Genomic DNA, 15,363 nt, shown 5'->3' with positions numbered 1-15,363 from the left:
CTTGCGTTATAAACGTTACATGACTTGCGCATGCATATTTTAGTTTATTTTAGCAATTTTCCCAGTGTTTTGGATAAGTTAACCGTTCGACGCGCGTTTGTCAATAGGTTCGGTTTCCTCTCATGATTTGTGCGGTTAGGACCGGCACTTTCATTTAGTGGGATGACCAAAGTTTACCTATGACTGACCTGCGTGAAGGTTTGCCGTTTTTTGGGTTTATGCGGGTTTTACCGCCTTTCCCACGCAACGGCTTTCTTTCACACTTATGTATGCGGTGAAGACCGGCATATCCGTGTGGAAAGTTAAAAGTATAAATGTAAAATCATCAGCGTCGATGTTCTAAGGAGAATCATTTCCATTAGAAGTGGCTCTGGGCCTTTTCTTTACAAATTTGGAATTGATCTACATGTAACATTTGCGTAATTGAGCTCCGTTCCATGTTCGTGGGACGGGAGTGCCATCGAGCCTTTCGAGCCGGTATGCGCCCTTTCCCAGTACTTGTTTGATAACGTACGGACCTTCCCAGACAGGGGTCAGCTTTCCTGGGCGCTCTTGGTTCGAAGCCTCGTTGTTACGCAATATGTAGTCTCCTACATTGAAGTTGCAGAGTTTTACCCGCGTGTTGTAGTACTTTTGCATTTGTCGTTTGTAGTTCTCTTCACGCATTGCGGCTAAGTCTCTGCGTTCCTCGGTTAGCATAAGGTCTAACCGTCTTTCCGCATCATTGTCCTCTGGTTGAATCATGACCCTTGGTGAGGGTAAACCAATTTCGACCGGGACCATGGCTTCAGTGCCATAAGTGAGGCTGAACGGGGTTTCTCCCGTACTTGCCTTTTTCATCGTTCTGTGTGCCCAAAGTACGTGTGGAACTTCGTCCACCCAGCCGGATCTGTGTTCCAATAGTCTTCTCTTTATGCCGTCGACGATGCTCCTATTTGCTCTTTCCACCTCACCATTACCCTGCGGGTGCGCCACCGAGGTAAAGGTGTGGGTGATTTGAAGTTCTTTAAGCCACTGTTGTAGCTTCTTGTCAGCAAAGTTGGTGCCGTTATCGCTCACCAAATTCTGTGGAAGCCCGAAACGACAAATAATAAATTCCCAAATGAATTTTTTAATATATTTTGCAGTCGTTTGGGCTAAGGGTTTTGCCTCTATCCACTTGGTGAAGTAGTCGATGGCGACCACTAGAAACTGGACGTTCCCTGCTGCTGTGGGAAATGGGCCTGTCACGTCGATGGCCCACTTCTGAAATGGCCATGCAGAGGTGACTGGAACAAGTTCATTCTTTGGGCGATGCGTGTTGGGTGCGTAGAGCTGACAAGACCTGCACTTTCTGATGTACGCCAGCGCATCCGTATGCATCCCCGGCCAAAAGTATCCCGCGTTGTTTAGCTTAGCTACAACTGCGCGTGGACCTGCATGTATCCTACAGATGCCTTCGTGTACTTCCCTTAGGAGGTAGTTGGCATCTTGGTCGTCAACGCATCTGAGGAGGGGGGCAAGAAAGTTACATCTGTAAAGGATGTCATCGATGAGTTGATAGTTCAGTGCTTTACAGCGTAGTTTTCTTGCCTGTGTTTTTGACTCTGGTAGTATACCCGCCGCAAGGTAATTTATTATTGGTGTCATCCACGTTTCTGTGCCGGTTTGGATGACAAAGACTTCCTTGTGTGGGACTGATGGTGCTCCAAGGAGTTCAATGCGGATGTCCTTTCCCAAGTGGGTGAAAGCTAATGACGCAAGCTTGCTTAACGCATCCGCAGATTTGTTTTCGCTACGCTTGACGTGTATGACTTTACAATCATTAAAATCGCGCATGAGGGTTTTTGCTTGAGCGAGGTACAGGGCCATTGTGTCGTTCACGGCCGTGTACGTCCCGTTTATTTGATTGGCAACTAACATGGAATCCACATGGGCTTCCAAGTTCTTTACTCCCATTTTACGCGCAATCCTCAACCCGGCCAAGAATGCTTCATACTCAGCTTCGTTATTCGTACTTGGAAAGTCTAGTCGAATAGCGTAAGTGTATTCTTGGCCTGCTGGGTTGGTAAGTTTTAACCCTGCGCCTAAGCCCTCGCTGCTGGCCGCTCCATCAATGTAAAGTCGCCAGACATCATCGATGTCATGTGCTGGAGAGGGTTGAGCCTCGTCCTGGCACTCTTTCTCCCGCGATGCGGGGACTTCGGCAATAAAGTCGGCCAAGACCTGGCCTTTTATAGCTGGCCTTGGCTTGTACTTTATCGCGTATTCTCCCAATTCTATTGCCCATTTGGCTAGGCGTCCCGAAAGTTCGGGTTTGCCTAAAACGTTTGCAAGTTTGAAGTTGGTGAGAATAGTGATTGGGTGACCTTGGAAATATCGTCTTAGCCTGCGTGAAGCCTGTACAAGTGCTAAGACTAATTTTTCCAGGGTAGAGTACCGAGTTTCGACGTCTGTTAGGAGACGGCTAACATAGTAGATTGGCATCTGGATGCCTTTTCGCTCGACTAACAGGACGGCCCCGGTTGCTCTATCTGTGGCGGAGAGGTATAGGATTAATTCCTCTCCCGCTTCTGGTGCTGTGAGCGTTGGGAGTTCGATCAAACGTGACCGAATTTCCTGAAAAGCTGCTTCCGCTTCTGGTGTCCAGCAGTGCGTTTTCTTTAGACAGTTTCTCAGCGTCGACACGAATGGGAACGACCTATCCGCATGATTTGCCAAGAAGCGGTTAAGTGCGACTAGGCGTCCGTTCAGTGTCTGAGCTTGCTTGATGGTAGTAGGTGATTCCATTTTGATAATGGCTTCGACCTTTTCAGGGTTCGCTCTGAAGCCATCTTTTGTAACAATGACTCCTAAGAACTTCCATTCTTCCATCCCAAAGGAACACTTGCTCGGGTTGAGCTTCATGTTTATCCTTCTGAGTGTGTTAAATGTTTCTTCGATGTCTTTCAACATCGCTTCTGGGTCAAGGCTTTTGATGACCAGGTCATCCATGTATACTTCCAAGTTCCTCCCAATTTGGGCCTGAAACTCTTTGCCCATCAGGCGTTGATATGTGGACCCAGCATTCTTAAGTCCGAATGGCATCATTTGATAACAGAATGTGCCATCGGGCGTCCGAAATGCAGTTTTGTCCTGATCGTCAACGGCCATGTGGATTTGATGGTACCCTTTATACGCATCAAGGAAGCATTTAAGGCGAAACGGTGCTAACGAATCTACCTTAAGATCAATTTCGGGTAACGGGTAACAATCTTTGGGGCATGCTTTGTTCAAGTCTTTGAAATCTATGCACATGCACCATTGCTTGTTAGACTTCGGTACCATAACGGGATTTGCAACCCAAGTTTGATATCTGCTAACGCGTACGATGCCCGCGTCAAGGAGTTCCTTGACTTGGGTTCTACACGCGTTAGCTTGTTCCGCCCCCATTACTCTACGCTTTTGTATGACCGGCGTAAAAGCCGGGTCACACTTGAGCTTATGCTCTGCTTTACTTCGAGGTACACCAGTCATGTCTGCTGGTTTCCATGCGAAGATGTCAGCGTTTTTCTGCAGTAAGCGTTTGAGTAATGTGCGTGTAGGATCAGTGATTGTTGGGCCAATGGTAACAGCCTGGTCAGGGTATTTGCCATTGAGGGCCCATTTTTCTGGTTCGGTGATGGTTGGTTTAGCCATATTTGGTTTGGGTTTAGATGAGACAGATGCGATGCATACCTGGGGGATACCGGTGATCATCGCTACACCCTCAGCAGTTGGCCATCCCATCATGCCGTGGACTGAAGATACCACGGCGTTGAATCTTGCCATCCCGTCTCTCCCGAAGAGAATATCGTATGTGTGGTGTGGCTTCCTCATTACGACGAAGTCCACGTCTTCTGTGCGGGAGTATTTCCCGTCCGTAAGAATGACGGGGAAAGATAGGATACCCAGGGGGGTGTTTGTGCTGCCGTCGAACCCTTCCATTGAGGCGTAGACCGTTTCCAGGCGTTCCTTGTCTTCGTCGTCTAGCTTGTCGAAGAACTGCCTGTACATAACCGTTGACGAGGCGCCGTTGTCAACAAGAGTGCGAGAAGTGATGTAGTGCCCCAGCTGGCTTTTGATGACGATAGGGCCTTCTTTGCTGGGTCCTCCTGGCACTCGCGGGAAGCGAACCTCAGCTTCTTTCCATGCGCATGGTTCTGTCGTCCGTCTTTTTCTTCCTCTGATGTTACCACGAACCATGTGAATGCTGATGTCAACGGGCTTTCGTCCGTTGCTTTTGTATCGGTTGTCATTCTTCCCTCCATTCCTGATTGATGCCACCAGGTGTGTAAGTTTGCCCTCCTTGACGAATGTTTTGATAATATCCCTCAAGGAGGAACACTTCTCAGTGGTGTGACCCTTTGTGCCGTGGAAGTCACAGTATTTGCTCTGATCTGCGTCGGGTCGTTGCCGGACCGTTGGAGCTTTTGGCCATGGGAGTTTCTCAGTGGCAAATATCTCCGTGACGCTTTTGGTGAGCGGCGTCCACCTGGGGTGTCGGCTTGATGGGTGTGTATTACCCCTTCCGCCTACTAGGGAGCGAGAGCTGGATGAGGTGTCAAAGTTTACCCTTGACTGCCACATGCTTAGCTTCCTCATTTTGTTTTGCCGGGCGGTCTGGACGTTGTTTTCTCTTGTCCTCTGCGTATAGAAGTTTGTAGTCTGGGGCAGATTCCCACCCAGTTGCTTCTCTGTTTCGGCAAAGCGCTTGGCTGCCGTCATGATGGCATCCCATGTGGATGGCATGCCATCTTTACCCGTCAACGTGCGGATAAGCTCTGGGTATTCGGCGCCTTGGATGAAAGCGGCGCGAACAAGGTCCTCGCTTATAACGCCCAGACTCAGCTTTTTCGAGTTAAAGCGAGTGATGAACTCTAGTAAAGGTTCATCCTTATCTCTAACGCAGTTGAGGATCGTCCACTGTTCTTTAATATATTTCCTCTGTTGACTGAAGTGTTGGCTGAACTTGTGTTGGAAGTCCGCCCAATCATAGATGTGGTGGACCGGTAAACGGTCAAACCACGCTCTAGCCGCTCCAACCAGTGTCATCTGGAACATATAACACCATGTGGTTCCATCCAGTTGCTGACGGTTGCCCCCGCTATGAATCTGTTCAGGTGATCATCTGGGTCGGATATACCATCATAAGTGCCGATGTTGGGCATCTGCTTGGCACTTTTCGGGGCGATTGCTTCCGCAATGTCCCTTGCAAACTTGGATGTTCCCGCGTTTGCAGCAGTTGGTCTGAAGGTTTTGGAGAAGTCACGTGGGTTTCCCCCCGTGTTCCTTTGTTTGAAGGTTTCTCCGAAATTCCTTCTCGTTTGGAAGTCCGTTTCCTTACGCTTCCCTTTCGCCCTAAGGCGAGGGTTTGCGTCGGTGTCGGATTCCTCCCGATCATCGTCCGAGGACTCGTACTCACTGCTCATGTTAAGCTGTTGTCGAGTGCTTCCAAATTCGTCAGCCTGTTGGATGGAACGCAAGCGTTCGTCCAACTTGGCTTGGAATTCCTTCTGACGTGCCTCCGCCCACGCTTTAACTTGTTCAAGTGTTTGGCGAGGGAGTCTCGTCTGTTGTCCTTCCGCCTGGGTATCGGTGAATCCCAGTGAGCGATTATTTACTGCACTTGCCCCAGCATGGGTAACTGGGGTAGTGTTCGTAAAATTTACTGCACTTGCCCCGGCTTGGGTAACCGGGGTAGTGTTCGTAAAAACTGTGTAGTCGCCGGTATTCCCCTCAATAGCTGGGGTTGTGGTTACCGGAGTTTCTTTAACCATCTTTCCAGAAGTTTGAAAAAACTGAAAAGAAATGAAGTTATAGCTTTTATGCACGGATGGCGCCAATGAAGAAACACTAATGGACCCGGGGCAGATTACGGATAATCTGGGGCTTAAATAGATGTTTCCCACGAGGGGTTAGACCCGGCAAGATGGTTCTTCTGATAACCTGCAAAACAGACACCGTGAGCTCGTCACTGAGAAGGGGGGGTACCTCCTTGTGACCACCCTCCGGCGTGAGAATCAGACTAGATTGCTCTTGAATATAAATGTATATTAAGAGATTGCTAGAGCAGATATCAGGTATAAGATGTAAGATACAAGATAATATATATGATAAGATGAGATGATCATACCATTTGGGGTATTTATAGCCGAAGGTAAGTTTCCAAGAAGGTGTAGCCGGCTGAATAGTATTCCTGTTCTACCAACTGTGGCCTACGCACGTGCCCTGCTGGTAGTTGGTGGGTAGGCAGCGGCTGACAGGGACCAGGCCTGCTGTGTACTATTCCTTTTCCACCAACTGCCGGCTATGCACGTGGTATGACAGGAGTTGGTGAGTAGGCAGCGGCTAATAGTGACATACAGTACAAGAGCATGCTGCTCGCCATACTGTTGTCAATGGGCTGTCGTATCTTTGGTCAGATCTTTTGCCCATACCTCGTCAGGTACAATACAAAAGATCTTCCAGTATCGTACGGACTGGCTCATTTGGGCGGGAGTATTCCCCCTCCCGCCTTTGTGCGGGATTGTTCCCGGCTTTGCTCATTCCTTCTTCAGGTGACTACTGAATTATCATGAGAGTTAAGCCTTGTGCGTGTAGCCTTGCTGCGCGGGTAGCCTTCCCTGATGGCTGGTATCCGTAACTGCGGGAACAGGCGGAGTACTTGGAAACCATTGGGAGGCGTTTTCTGCGGGAACAGCTAGCGTACTGCGCGTAAGGACGTCACGTCTCTGAGCATGGTGGGTCCTGCCGATCCAGTTGGTTTCTGCGCAGACGTCTCTCTTTGAGGTGAGTCTTGCGAGTTTGGCTTTGCGCAGACGTCCCTCTTTGAGGTGAGTCTTGCGGGTCCAACTGCGCAGACGTCTCTCTTTGAGGTGAGTCTTACGGGTCCAACTGGGCTCTGCTGGGACCTACCTCTTCACCATCTCTAAAGTGATTGGCAAAGTGCAAAGTGTACGTACCACATTGGGCATACCCATCGCCTATGAGAGTCATGGTATTGCGCACTCTTAGGTCCCCACGGGTTTCTTTATTAAAGGAAGGAATATTAAGGAGCTAGTACTCCTCATGGTGTGTTTGTAGGGGCCCGTTTTGTATTTTAGTCTTTTGTATTTGTTTAATCTATTTACGATGTATTTTGTTAGTTTGTTAATTTGTTTGTTATATGTTTAGGTCTGAGGTCATGTAAGCCCATTTGGGCCGTTTATAATACAAAGAGACATGACATGCTTCTCCTATAAATAGGAAAGCATGTTTATGCACTCACTAACCTTTTTGAAAATACTCAACCTTATCTCTTCATCAACTCTCTCCCTACTCCCTCTTTCTTTCTATTTTCGGGTAATAACAAACACCAACAAGATCCGAGATCTCAGTTGCTTACTAGTGATTTTCCGCTAGCTAGTAAGTGAGATTGATTCAAGAACTTTGTTGTTTGATTGATCCGCTCTTAGGACCTACAGTGTTTATCCTCTTATGTGGGACAAGTTCCCCCTCTTTTTCTTTCCACTTTGCGCAGCTTCCACAGCTTCAGACACACAAATTTAATCTTCAATATCTCATTTGTCTTAGCTCTGTTTTGACATGTTTTGGTTCATTTTGAAACTCTTACACGGTAGAAAACAAAACCAGCAAGTAGAAAATGTATTAATCACAGCTAAAATTAATTAGTTTTATCCAAAGTTAGTAAAACTAAATTTTTTCACATTTTTTTCCGACAACAAACATCGCCATTCATAACTTATGAAAAGACTAAATGGCTAAAAGTTCAAAAGGAGAAAACGAGGAATAAACTACACATAGTTGAACATCTTCCTAGCATAAACATGTCATTGCTATCGATCGTACAATAGTGTTCTCGTGCATTCATTAGCAGATGGAAGAGATTTATGTTCACAGAAGCTCTCTCCGTTGAAATAAGCATGTTGTTTTGGTTCAGGCAAGGATCCCTCACCAACCAGCATCAGAACCACCGACAACATCATTGGTCTATCTTTCCCAAACTATCCACACCCAAAACATGGTCGTTTAGCTCGGATTATAATCATCACCCACTGGATTTTTTAATTCAGCCTATAAAATGCCACGTGTCAAGATTTTTCAAAAATCCATTCGAATGTACAATTCAGTCGCTTTCAACTAGATTTTATGGTTGGATTAAAATTCGGTCGAGTTATGATTATAATCCGGACTAATCAACTGATTTGGGTGTGAATAATTTAAGAAAACACATTTCAAGTAGACAAAATATTAACTTTTAAAAGTGAAATTGACATTTTGAATTTTTTCTCCCTATAATCTAGTACATGCAATATTCAATATACACCATTTGTGCAATGAGCTCACCAAAAAAGAAAATTTAACTTATGACCACAACTCTGTCCCCACCAAAGTTACTATTTGTAGAAAAAATTGTCACATACCTAACAAAGACCACCATCCAGTTGACTCCAAGAACGTTGAATTTTAACAAACTACCATTGCTTCCTCTCAAGCATTGGATCATCAATGAAAAACCACTCCATTAATATATTCTTCTTCATTGCTTTGATCTTCATTCCATTCACATATTATTCTTCTGCACTTGATACCATATATCCAGATCAAGAACTCAAGGATGGCAATTCCCTTGTTTCCGAAGGCGAAATGTTCGAATTGGGATTTTTTAGCCCCGGGAAATCCAAAAACCGATATATCGGGATATGGTACAAGAAGATATCATACGGTACCGTTGTATGGGTTGCTAATAGAGACAAACCAATTAGAGATAATTCAGGAATTATCAAACTTACCATAAATGGAAACTTACTAATTCTCAGTAGCCGCAGCCGGGTGGTCTGGTCATCAAATTCGAAGGTATCTTCACGGAGTAATATGGTGACAATGCAGCTTCTAGATATGGGAAATCTAGTTGTCTGGAATAAAAATAAAAGTGAAATAGTTTGGCAAAGTTTTGATTATCCTAGTGACACACAACTACCCGGAATGAAATTTGGTAACGATTTGGTAACCGGGTTACAAAGGTTTTTGACATCTTGGAAGAGTCCGGATGATCCTGGTATAGGCGCGTATAGGAATACACATGACACGAATGGGTACCCGCAAACTTTAGGGTGGCAAGGTGATGTTTTGTTAAGAAGGCGTGGACCGTGGAACGGGCTTGGGTTTAGTGGTTTCCCTATTGAAAAGGAAAACCCGATTTACTCGAGCGAGTTTGTGATGAATGAGAGGGAGATCTATCATAGATATGCGCTTAAAGGTTCGGTGGTGCAAAGGTTAGTTTTGTCGTGGGATGGGAAGACAGAGTTTTTGCAATGGATTGAGCGGATACAAGATTGGATTGTGTATGCAACCGGGAAGGTAGATAGTTGTGATCGGTATTTACTTTGTGGTGCTTATGGGATTTGTAGTATTAACAAGCATCCACCTTGTACTTGTATGCACGGGTTTGAACCACGAAATCCTGAAGAATGGGCGGCGTCTGATTGGGTGAGCGGGTGTAAGCACAAAAAGGCATTGAATTGTGGGCATGGGAGTGAGAGTGATGATGTTTTTTGGAGAGTTGCACGAGTGAAAGTGCCAGACACACGACGGTCATGGTATAATGTGAGTATGACACTCGGAGAATGTGAGATTGTTTGCAAAAGGAACTGCTCTTGTACCGGTTATATGAGTTTGGATATTAGAAATGGAGGAAGTGGATGTTTGCTATGGCTTGATGAGCTTTCGGACACTAGAGAGTATGATGTAAATCAAGATATTTATATAAGAATTGCAGCCTCTGAGTTAGAAGGTACACAAGCTATTTCTCACTTGTATATAGTAAGGGTTAATTTCCTTCTATTCTAGTTAAGATTCAGTTAAAATTTTAGTCACTTTTACATGAGCTAAATTATCATTATTTCTTGATAAAAGGTCTTGTGAACTCGCGGTCCGATCCCAACGAAAGGAAAAGGATACATATACTAGTGCTTTTAACTTCATTAGCGGTGTCACTTCTCTTAGCAATGGTGTATGCGTGTAGAAAAATTAACAAAACGCCTCACATGAAAATACGAGGTAATGTTTACACGTTTTCTTGTTTATAGGATACGAAATTTAACAAAACCATGTAATATGTCATTTTGTAGGAAAGTGGAATGTTCACAATGAAAAAAATACAAGTTTGCTGATGGAACATCTTGATGATTTGCAATTTTTAAGCCTATATGAAGTAGCCAAGGCCACATGCAACTTCAGTGTCTCCAATAAGATAGGAGAAGGCGGCTTTGGTCCCGTTTACAAGGTAACTTCTTTATACTTCTTTATAAATTGTCATAAATTGTTATTCATAATCATAAACCTAATCTTTTAGGGTGTGCTGGGAAATGGAAGAGAAATAGCCGTGAAGCGGCTCTCAGAAACATCTAAACAAGGACTTGATGAGTTTAAGAATGAAGTCATATGTCATGCAAAGCTTCAGCATCGGAATCTTGTGCAGCTTTTTGGATATTGCATTCATAAACACGAACTGATTTTGATTTATGAATACATGACTAACAAAAGCTTGGATTCGTTTCTTTTCGGTTTGACTCACTCTCCATTATGTCATAGTATCATACTTTCAAACTTTATATAATAACACATGACATAGTACTCACCTTTTGGCAGATGAAGCCAGAAGTTTGATGCTCAATTGGCCTCAACGATTCAACATAATACATGGGATAGCTCGAGGTATTCTCTATCTCCATCAAGATTCCCGTCTCCAAATTATCCACAGAGATCTAAAGGCAAGTAATATTTTGCTGGACGGTGACATGAATCCAAAAATATCAGACTTCGGCCTTGCTAGAAAGTTTGTAGGGCACGAGACTAGTGCTAAGACAAAGAAAGTGGTCGGAACATAGTAAGAATCCTCAACTATATATAATACATTGTTTCCTAGAAAAACAGGGTGTGCAAGGGTTGGTTTGGTTTGATTTGGTTTTGGGCTCCAACCAAACCAAAAACTGAAAGTTCAGCACTTCAGCTTTTGGGTTTTTGAAAACCATCCGGTTTCAGTTTTTCAATATTATCATTTGGGCTTGAAAATTTTGAGTTTATAGAAATAGCCTATAATAATGACTGTGTATTAAACTTTGGCCTTGAACTTTTTTGTTGATAATAAATGATTTTGTTCAACTAATCTACGAATTTTATTTTGTTTAACTTGTTCATAGCGGTTACATTTCTCCAGAGTACGCGGTACACGGGCGTTTCTCAACAAAATCAGACGTATTTAGTTTTGGTGTTCTTGTGTTGGAGATAGTTTGTGGAAAGAGAAACAAAGAGTTCTCTCATGGGGACCACAATGATAACCTTCTTGGACATGTAAGCTAAGTTGTAAGACCACATCCCAATATCTTGACCAGATACTAAACTATTGATTATTTTGATGTGTTTGGTTTTGATGTAGGCATGGAGACTATATAAAGAAGGAAGGTCCATTGAACTAATGAGTGCATCTTTACATGGCTCATGTGTGGTGGTATCTGAAGTACTAAGATCAATACATGTCGGGTTGTTATGCGTGCAGCATCATCCAGATGATAGACCAACTATGTGGTCGGTGGTTCTGATGTTGGTTAGCGATGGAGCACTGCCCGAACCCAAACAACCTGCTTTCTTCACTGATGAGAGCCGTGGTAAACTTGAATCTCTTCCATCGGTTGATGAAAGCACAATAACGCTTGTGTATGCTCGATAGCAAGCGCATGTTGAGGGTCATTGTTCCAATTACAAAATGTTGCACTTGTTATTTCATCACGGATGTTTGCCCGTTAATCAGAGTCAAACTTCATCCGACGGCATGCCTTATCTTCACTGAGATCTCACTATGATTCTAGCTTTCAGTTTATAGTAATATATTTGAGCAAGTTTTGTATTTAGAGTATGAATAAAACATAGCAACCATCCATTAAAGAGATGAAATCAAATGAAAATACAGTACAAATTCATATAACTTTGTTGGATCACACAAGCATCACACAAATCCTTTTTTTAAACCTTAAACCACACTAGTTCTTGTTGAAAACATAACATCCCCAGTACGCCTCTCGTTAATCTACATACCAACACCATCAGTTTGCTCGGCTTTGAATAACATCAAGCCCCATCTCACTAGGATCTGTCGCCTGCAACTCAACCTGAATACCATCAAGTTCCCTCTTGAACCTGTCCTTTGAGCTTGCATAGATCATCTTGTTCCTCACACGTGCAGTATCAGGAGACCTTCAGAAACACCAAATTACATCAATCGTCAAAACAGTTTACATGACCTTTAATTAACTTTTATGGCTAAGTGTTGTTATTGTTATTGTTACCATGCAATGAAGAAAATCCTGCTCTTTTGGACACCTTCTGGGGTCAAAAAATCATAATCGAAGACAGCATATCGGCATTCGTTCTCAGGAAGGCAAGCTGCGAACTCATCATAAGTTTGTGCTGGTTCTCCAACTTTTTCCACCATCACTTGCTTCTGTTTCTCTTCGATCTTGTAGATGATGAAACGGTGGGTCCGTTTTGCCTTCAAGTCCATGAACTTTAGCTTGCACTCATCGTGCACAGCCATACCTGATGCTGCATTGGCCTACAAGTTTGATCAAATCAAATATCAGTGTGATAGTCATACTATAAGGAGTGCAACCAACATGTGACAAGTGCAAAGTCCTATAGTGTACCAAACATATAAGCAACAGTTCACATTTTAACAAACCATTCTTAGAAGTTAACATAACTACATAAGAATCATGATAATTCACCAAACCATGATATCTAACTGACAGTAACTTAGAAGATGATAAGAATCATGATAATTCACCAAACCATTCTTAAACCGCAAGCGTAACCAATAGTGATTTGACTACATATTACCTAACCAGCATTTTGTTACAAGCAATCAACTAACTTAAGTTTCGGTATCAAATTACTGGTAAATCAAGGGTTTAAAAATCCTAGAAACAACATATGATTTGACTGTATATACCAATAATTACCATTAGTAAAAAATAATTAACATCCCCAAGAAATCAGAGCAAAATCTCCACAAGAATCAATTTATTACAGCAATAGGTGCAAGCGAGCGAGCTACTCAAACTGATCAATAAAAAACCCTGAAATGAGCCAAGCTTTTTCGAGCTCGAGCAGCCCGAGACTCAAATAATGCTCGTTTAGTTTTCGAACTCAACCCTTGTATGGAAAGCTCGTCGAGCCCCAACAAGCCTTTGTACTTTTAACTTTTACCTCTTTTGAACTTATATTTAAATTAATTTTATTTTAATTTTATATTGCACAGTCAAGCTCGAGCCTTAGAAAGAACCTTGTTATTACAACTACGGGTGCAAACGAGCGAGCTACTCGAGCTCTGATCAATAAAAACCCCCGAAATGAGCCAAGCTTTTTCGAGCTCGAGCCAAGCCCAAACTCATTTAGTTTTCGAGCTCAAACCTTGTATCAGAAGCTCATTTAGGCTCGTCAAGCCCCAACGAACCTTTGTAGTTTTAACTTTTACCTCTTTTGAACATATATATATATATATATTATTTTAATTTTATATCACACAGTCAAGCTCGAGCTTTAGAAAGGAGCTCGAAACGAGCCAAGCTCGAGCTATCGTGGCTTGTTTACACCCCTATTTACAACAAAATACTCAAATCATATTCATATACAAAAACAAATATCACATAAAAAGCTATCAACAAACATGAGATCAAGCACTTAGCATCACAATTAACACATAAATTGCAATTTATTCTTCAAATCTAAAAATCTCCACACAATCAAACAATTGTGAGTATATTACACACGCATCTAACAAATAAAACCTCCGATCTAGCTCAATAATATAAAATGAATCATCAGAAACAAAGATCGAGAGCATCGTCATCAACATATGTCACAAAATGAGTAAGGTGGATACAGATCGTGGTAATTAATATTATATCTCAAATCAAGTAAAGTTATAACTTAGAACAAAGCTATAATAATAATAATGATAATAATATGTGAGTAAAGAGAGTATTATGAGGTAACCATGGTTTCCGGCGGAGGAGAGTGGTGGATACAGTACTCCGATTGAGCGGTGAAATGACAAGACGTGTTTTTCTGCCTTTGCTTTTGCTTTTAATTTGGGGGTTTTCCGACCATTTTAATAGGCTGAACAGACCTTGATGTTTTGTGAGTTTTTTTGTTTTGGACCTTGGAGTAATATATGTGGTACGTTTGATATGTCAATTTAGATATTTCTTCTTGTTTTACTTTTTCTTTTTTATAAAATGATAGCAAGAACCGTCATTTGGATCATTGATTGACTCATCTGATTATCTTCATTTCAGCTTCAAGTGTAAACCTATCATAGGTAAGAAAACTTACGGATCCAACATGGAACCCCGGTGTTTTGTTACGGTTGTGACTTGAATACAAGAACTCCTTATTTTTAATATGAAGTTTTTTTGTGTCTCATCTTAACCACTTAGGTTAAGGATCATTGTCAAATGATAGCATCAAAGCAATGAACAATATAGATAGCCCTAGTCATTTAGTTTGTTGTTTATGAATGAATGGAATTTATAATAAGTTAAATCAAGTTTTATTTAATTTTTTTTATGTGTGCGTAAAAGGTTTTGATAAAAAAAATATTTTTCATTGAAGTTCGAAATAAGATGAGAAGACGTTAAGAAAATAGCGCATGGTTATCTACTATGTTAATGTTAACGAATTACAAGTTTCGTTGGCATTCTAATTGTTAGCTATGTGCGCTTTAGTGGAACGCCTAGCCAAACTCGGATGTCAAGCGTGGGCCCGGTTAAGACAACATAGTCTTGGCCCGAGTGGGGCGGTTGGAGCTCTCTCTAAGAGCTGTGGTTGATTATTCAACCACTATGAAAGTCACCGTTCAAAAAAAAAAGCTATGTGCACTTTAGCATTTTAGTAAATAAGTATTTTCAGTCATCTTAGTCACTAAATTTCTCAATTACGTTTCCTAGCATTTTCATCTTTTTTAAGTTATTTTCTACTAATTTTGGTTTTATAAAAATGCAAGGAAATTTATGATTTTCCTACACAAAATTTGATTATAAAAAAATACAAATTGTAACTGAAAGTTACAATTTCATTTCAAAATTTGATTATAAAAAAATACAAATTGTAACTGAAAGTTACAATTTCATTTCATGGTAGAAACATAGATATTACATCAACATAGCAAGTAGGCGGGCAACAAGCTGCGCCGCCACCCCTTTCTGAATTGCTTATTTGTAGATATACGGGTTTCTTAATGATAAGGTGAATAAAAGTTCATAGTTACCATAAAAGTGTGCTATTCAACAACAAAGGGACTGATTT

General features: G+C 42.2%; 2 protein-coding genes across 2 annotated transcripts; one reads left to right on the top strand and one right to left on the bottom strand.

Moving 5' to 3' along the window:
* Positions 1 to 8,329: 8,329 nt before the first annotated feature.
* LOC143610699 (G-type lectin S-receptor-like serine/threonine-protein kinase At4g27290) lies at positions 8,330 to 11,769 on the top strand. Its single transcript, XM_077085102.1, has 7 exons — positions 8,330 to 9,793; positions 9,916 to 10,059; positions 10,131 to 10,285; positions 10,355 to 10,565; positions 10,651 to 10,888; positions 11,202 to 11,352; positions 11,438 to 11,769. The coding sequence occupies exons 1-7, from the start codon at positions 8,509 to 8,511 to the stop codon at positions 11,726 to 11,728; spliced, it is 2,475 nt and encodes an 824-aa protein (XP_076941217.1). The 5' UTR covers positions 8,330 to 8,508; the 3' UTR covers positions 11,729 to 11,769.
* Positions 11,770 to 11,914: 145 nt separating this feature from the next.
* On the bottom strand, positions 11,915 to 14,171 carry LOC143610698 (actin-depolymerizing factor 1-like). The gene is made up of 3 exons (XM_077085101.1): positions 14,053 to 14,171; positions 12,345 to 12,610; positions 11,915 to 12,252 (listed from the first exon to the last, which is right to left on the bottom strand). Exons 1-3 carry the CDS (start codon positions 14,053 to 14,055, stop codon positions 12,102 to 12,104), a joined length of 420 nt encoding a protein of 139 aa, XP_076941216.1. The 5' UTR covers positions 14,056 to 14,171; the 3' UTR covers positions 11,915 to 12,101.
* Between the last annotated feature and the right edge of the window lie 1,192 nt (positions 14,172 to 15,363).

The sequence above is a fragment of the Bidens hawaiensis genome, unplaced genomic scaffold, assembly GCF_021521415.1.
Source record: "Bidens hawaiensis isolate Kalapana, Puna unplaced genomic scaffold, B.hawaiensis_p1.1 tig00027557_1, whole genome shotgun sequence".
NCBI classification, from domain to species: domain Eukaryota; kingdom Viridiplantae; phylum Streptophyta; class Magnoliopsida; order Asterales; family Asteraceae; genus Bidens; species Bidens hawaiensis.
Note: the sequence above shows the minus strand (reverse complement) of the source record. Positions and strands in the feature narration are given on the sequence as shown.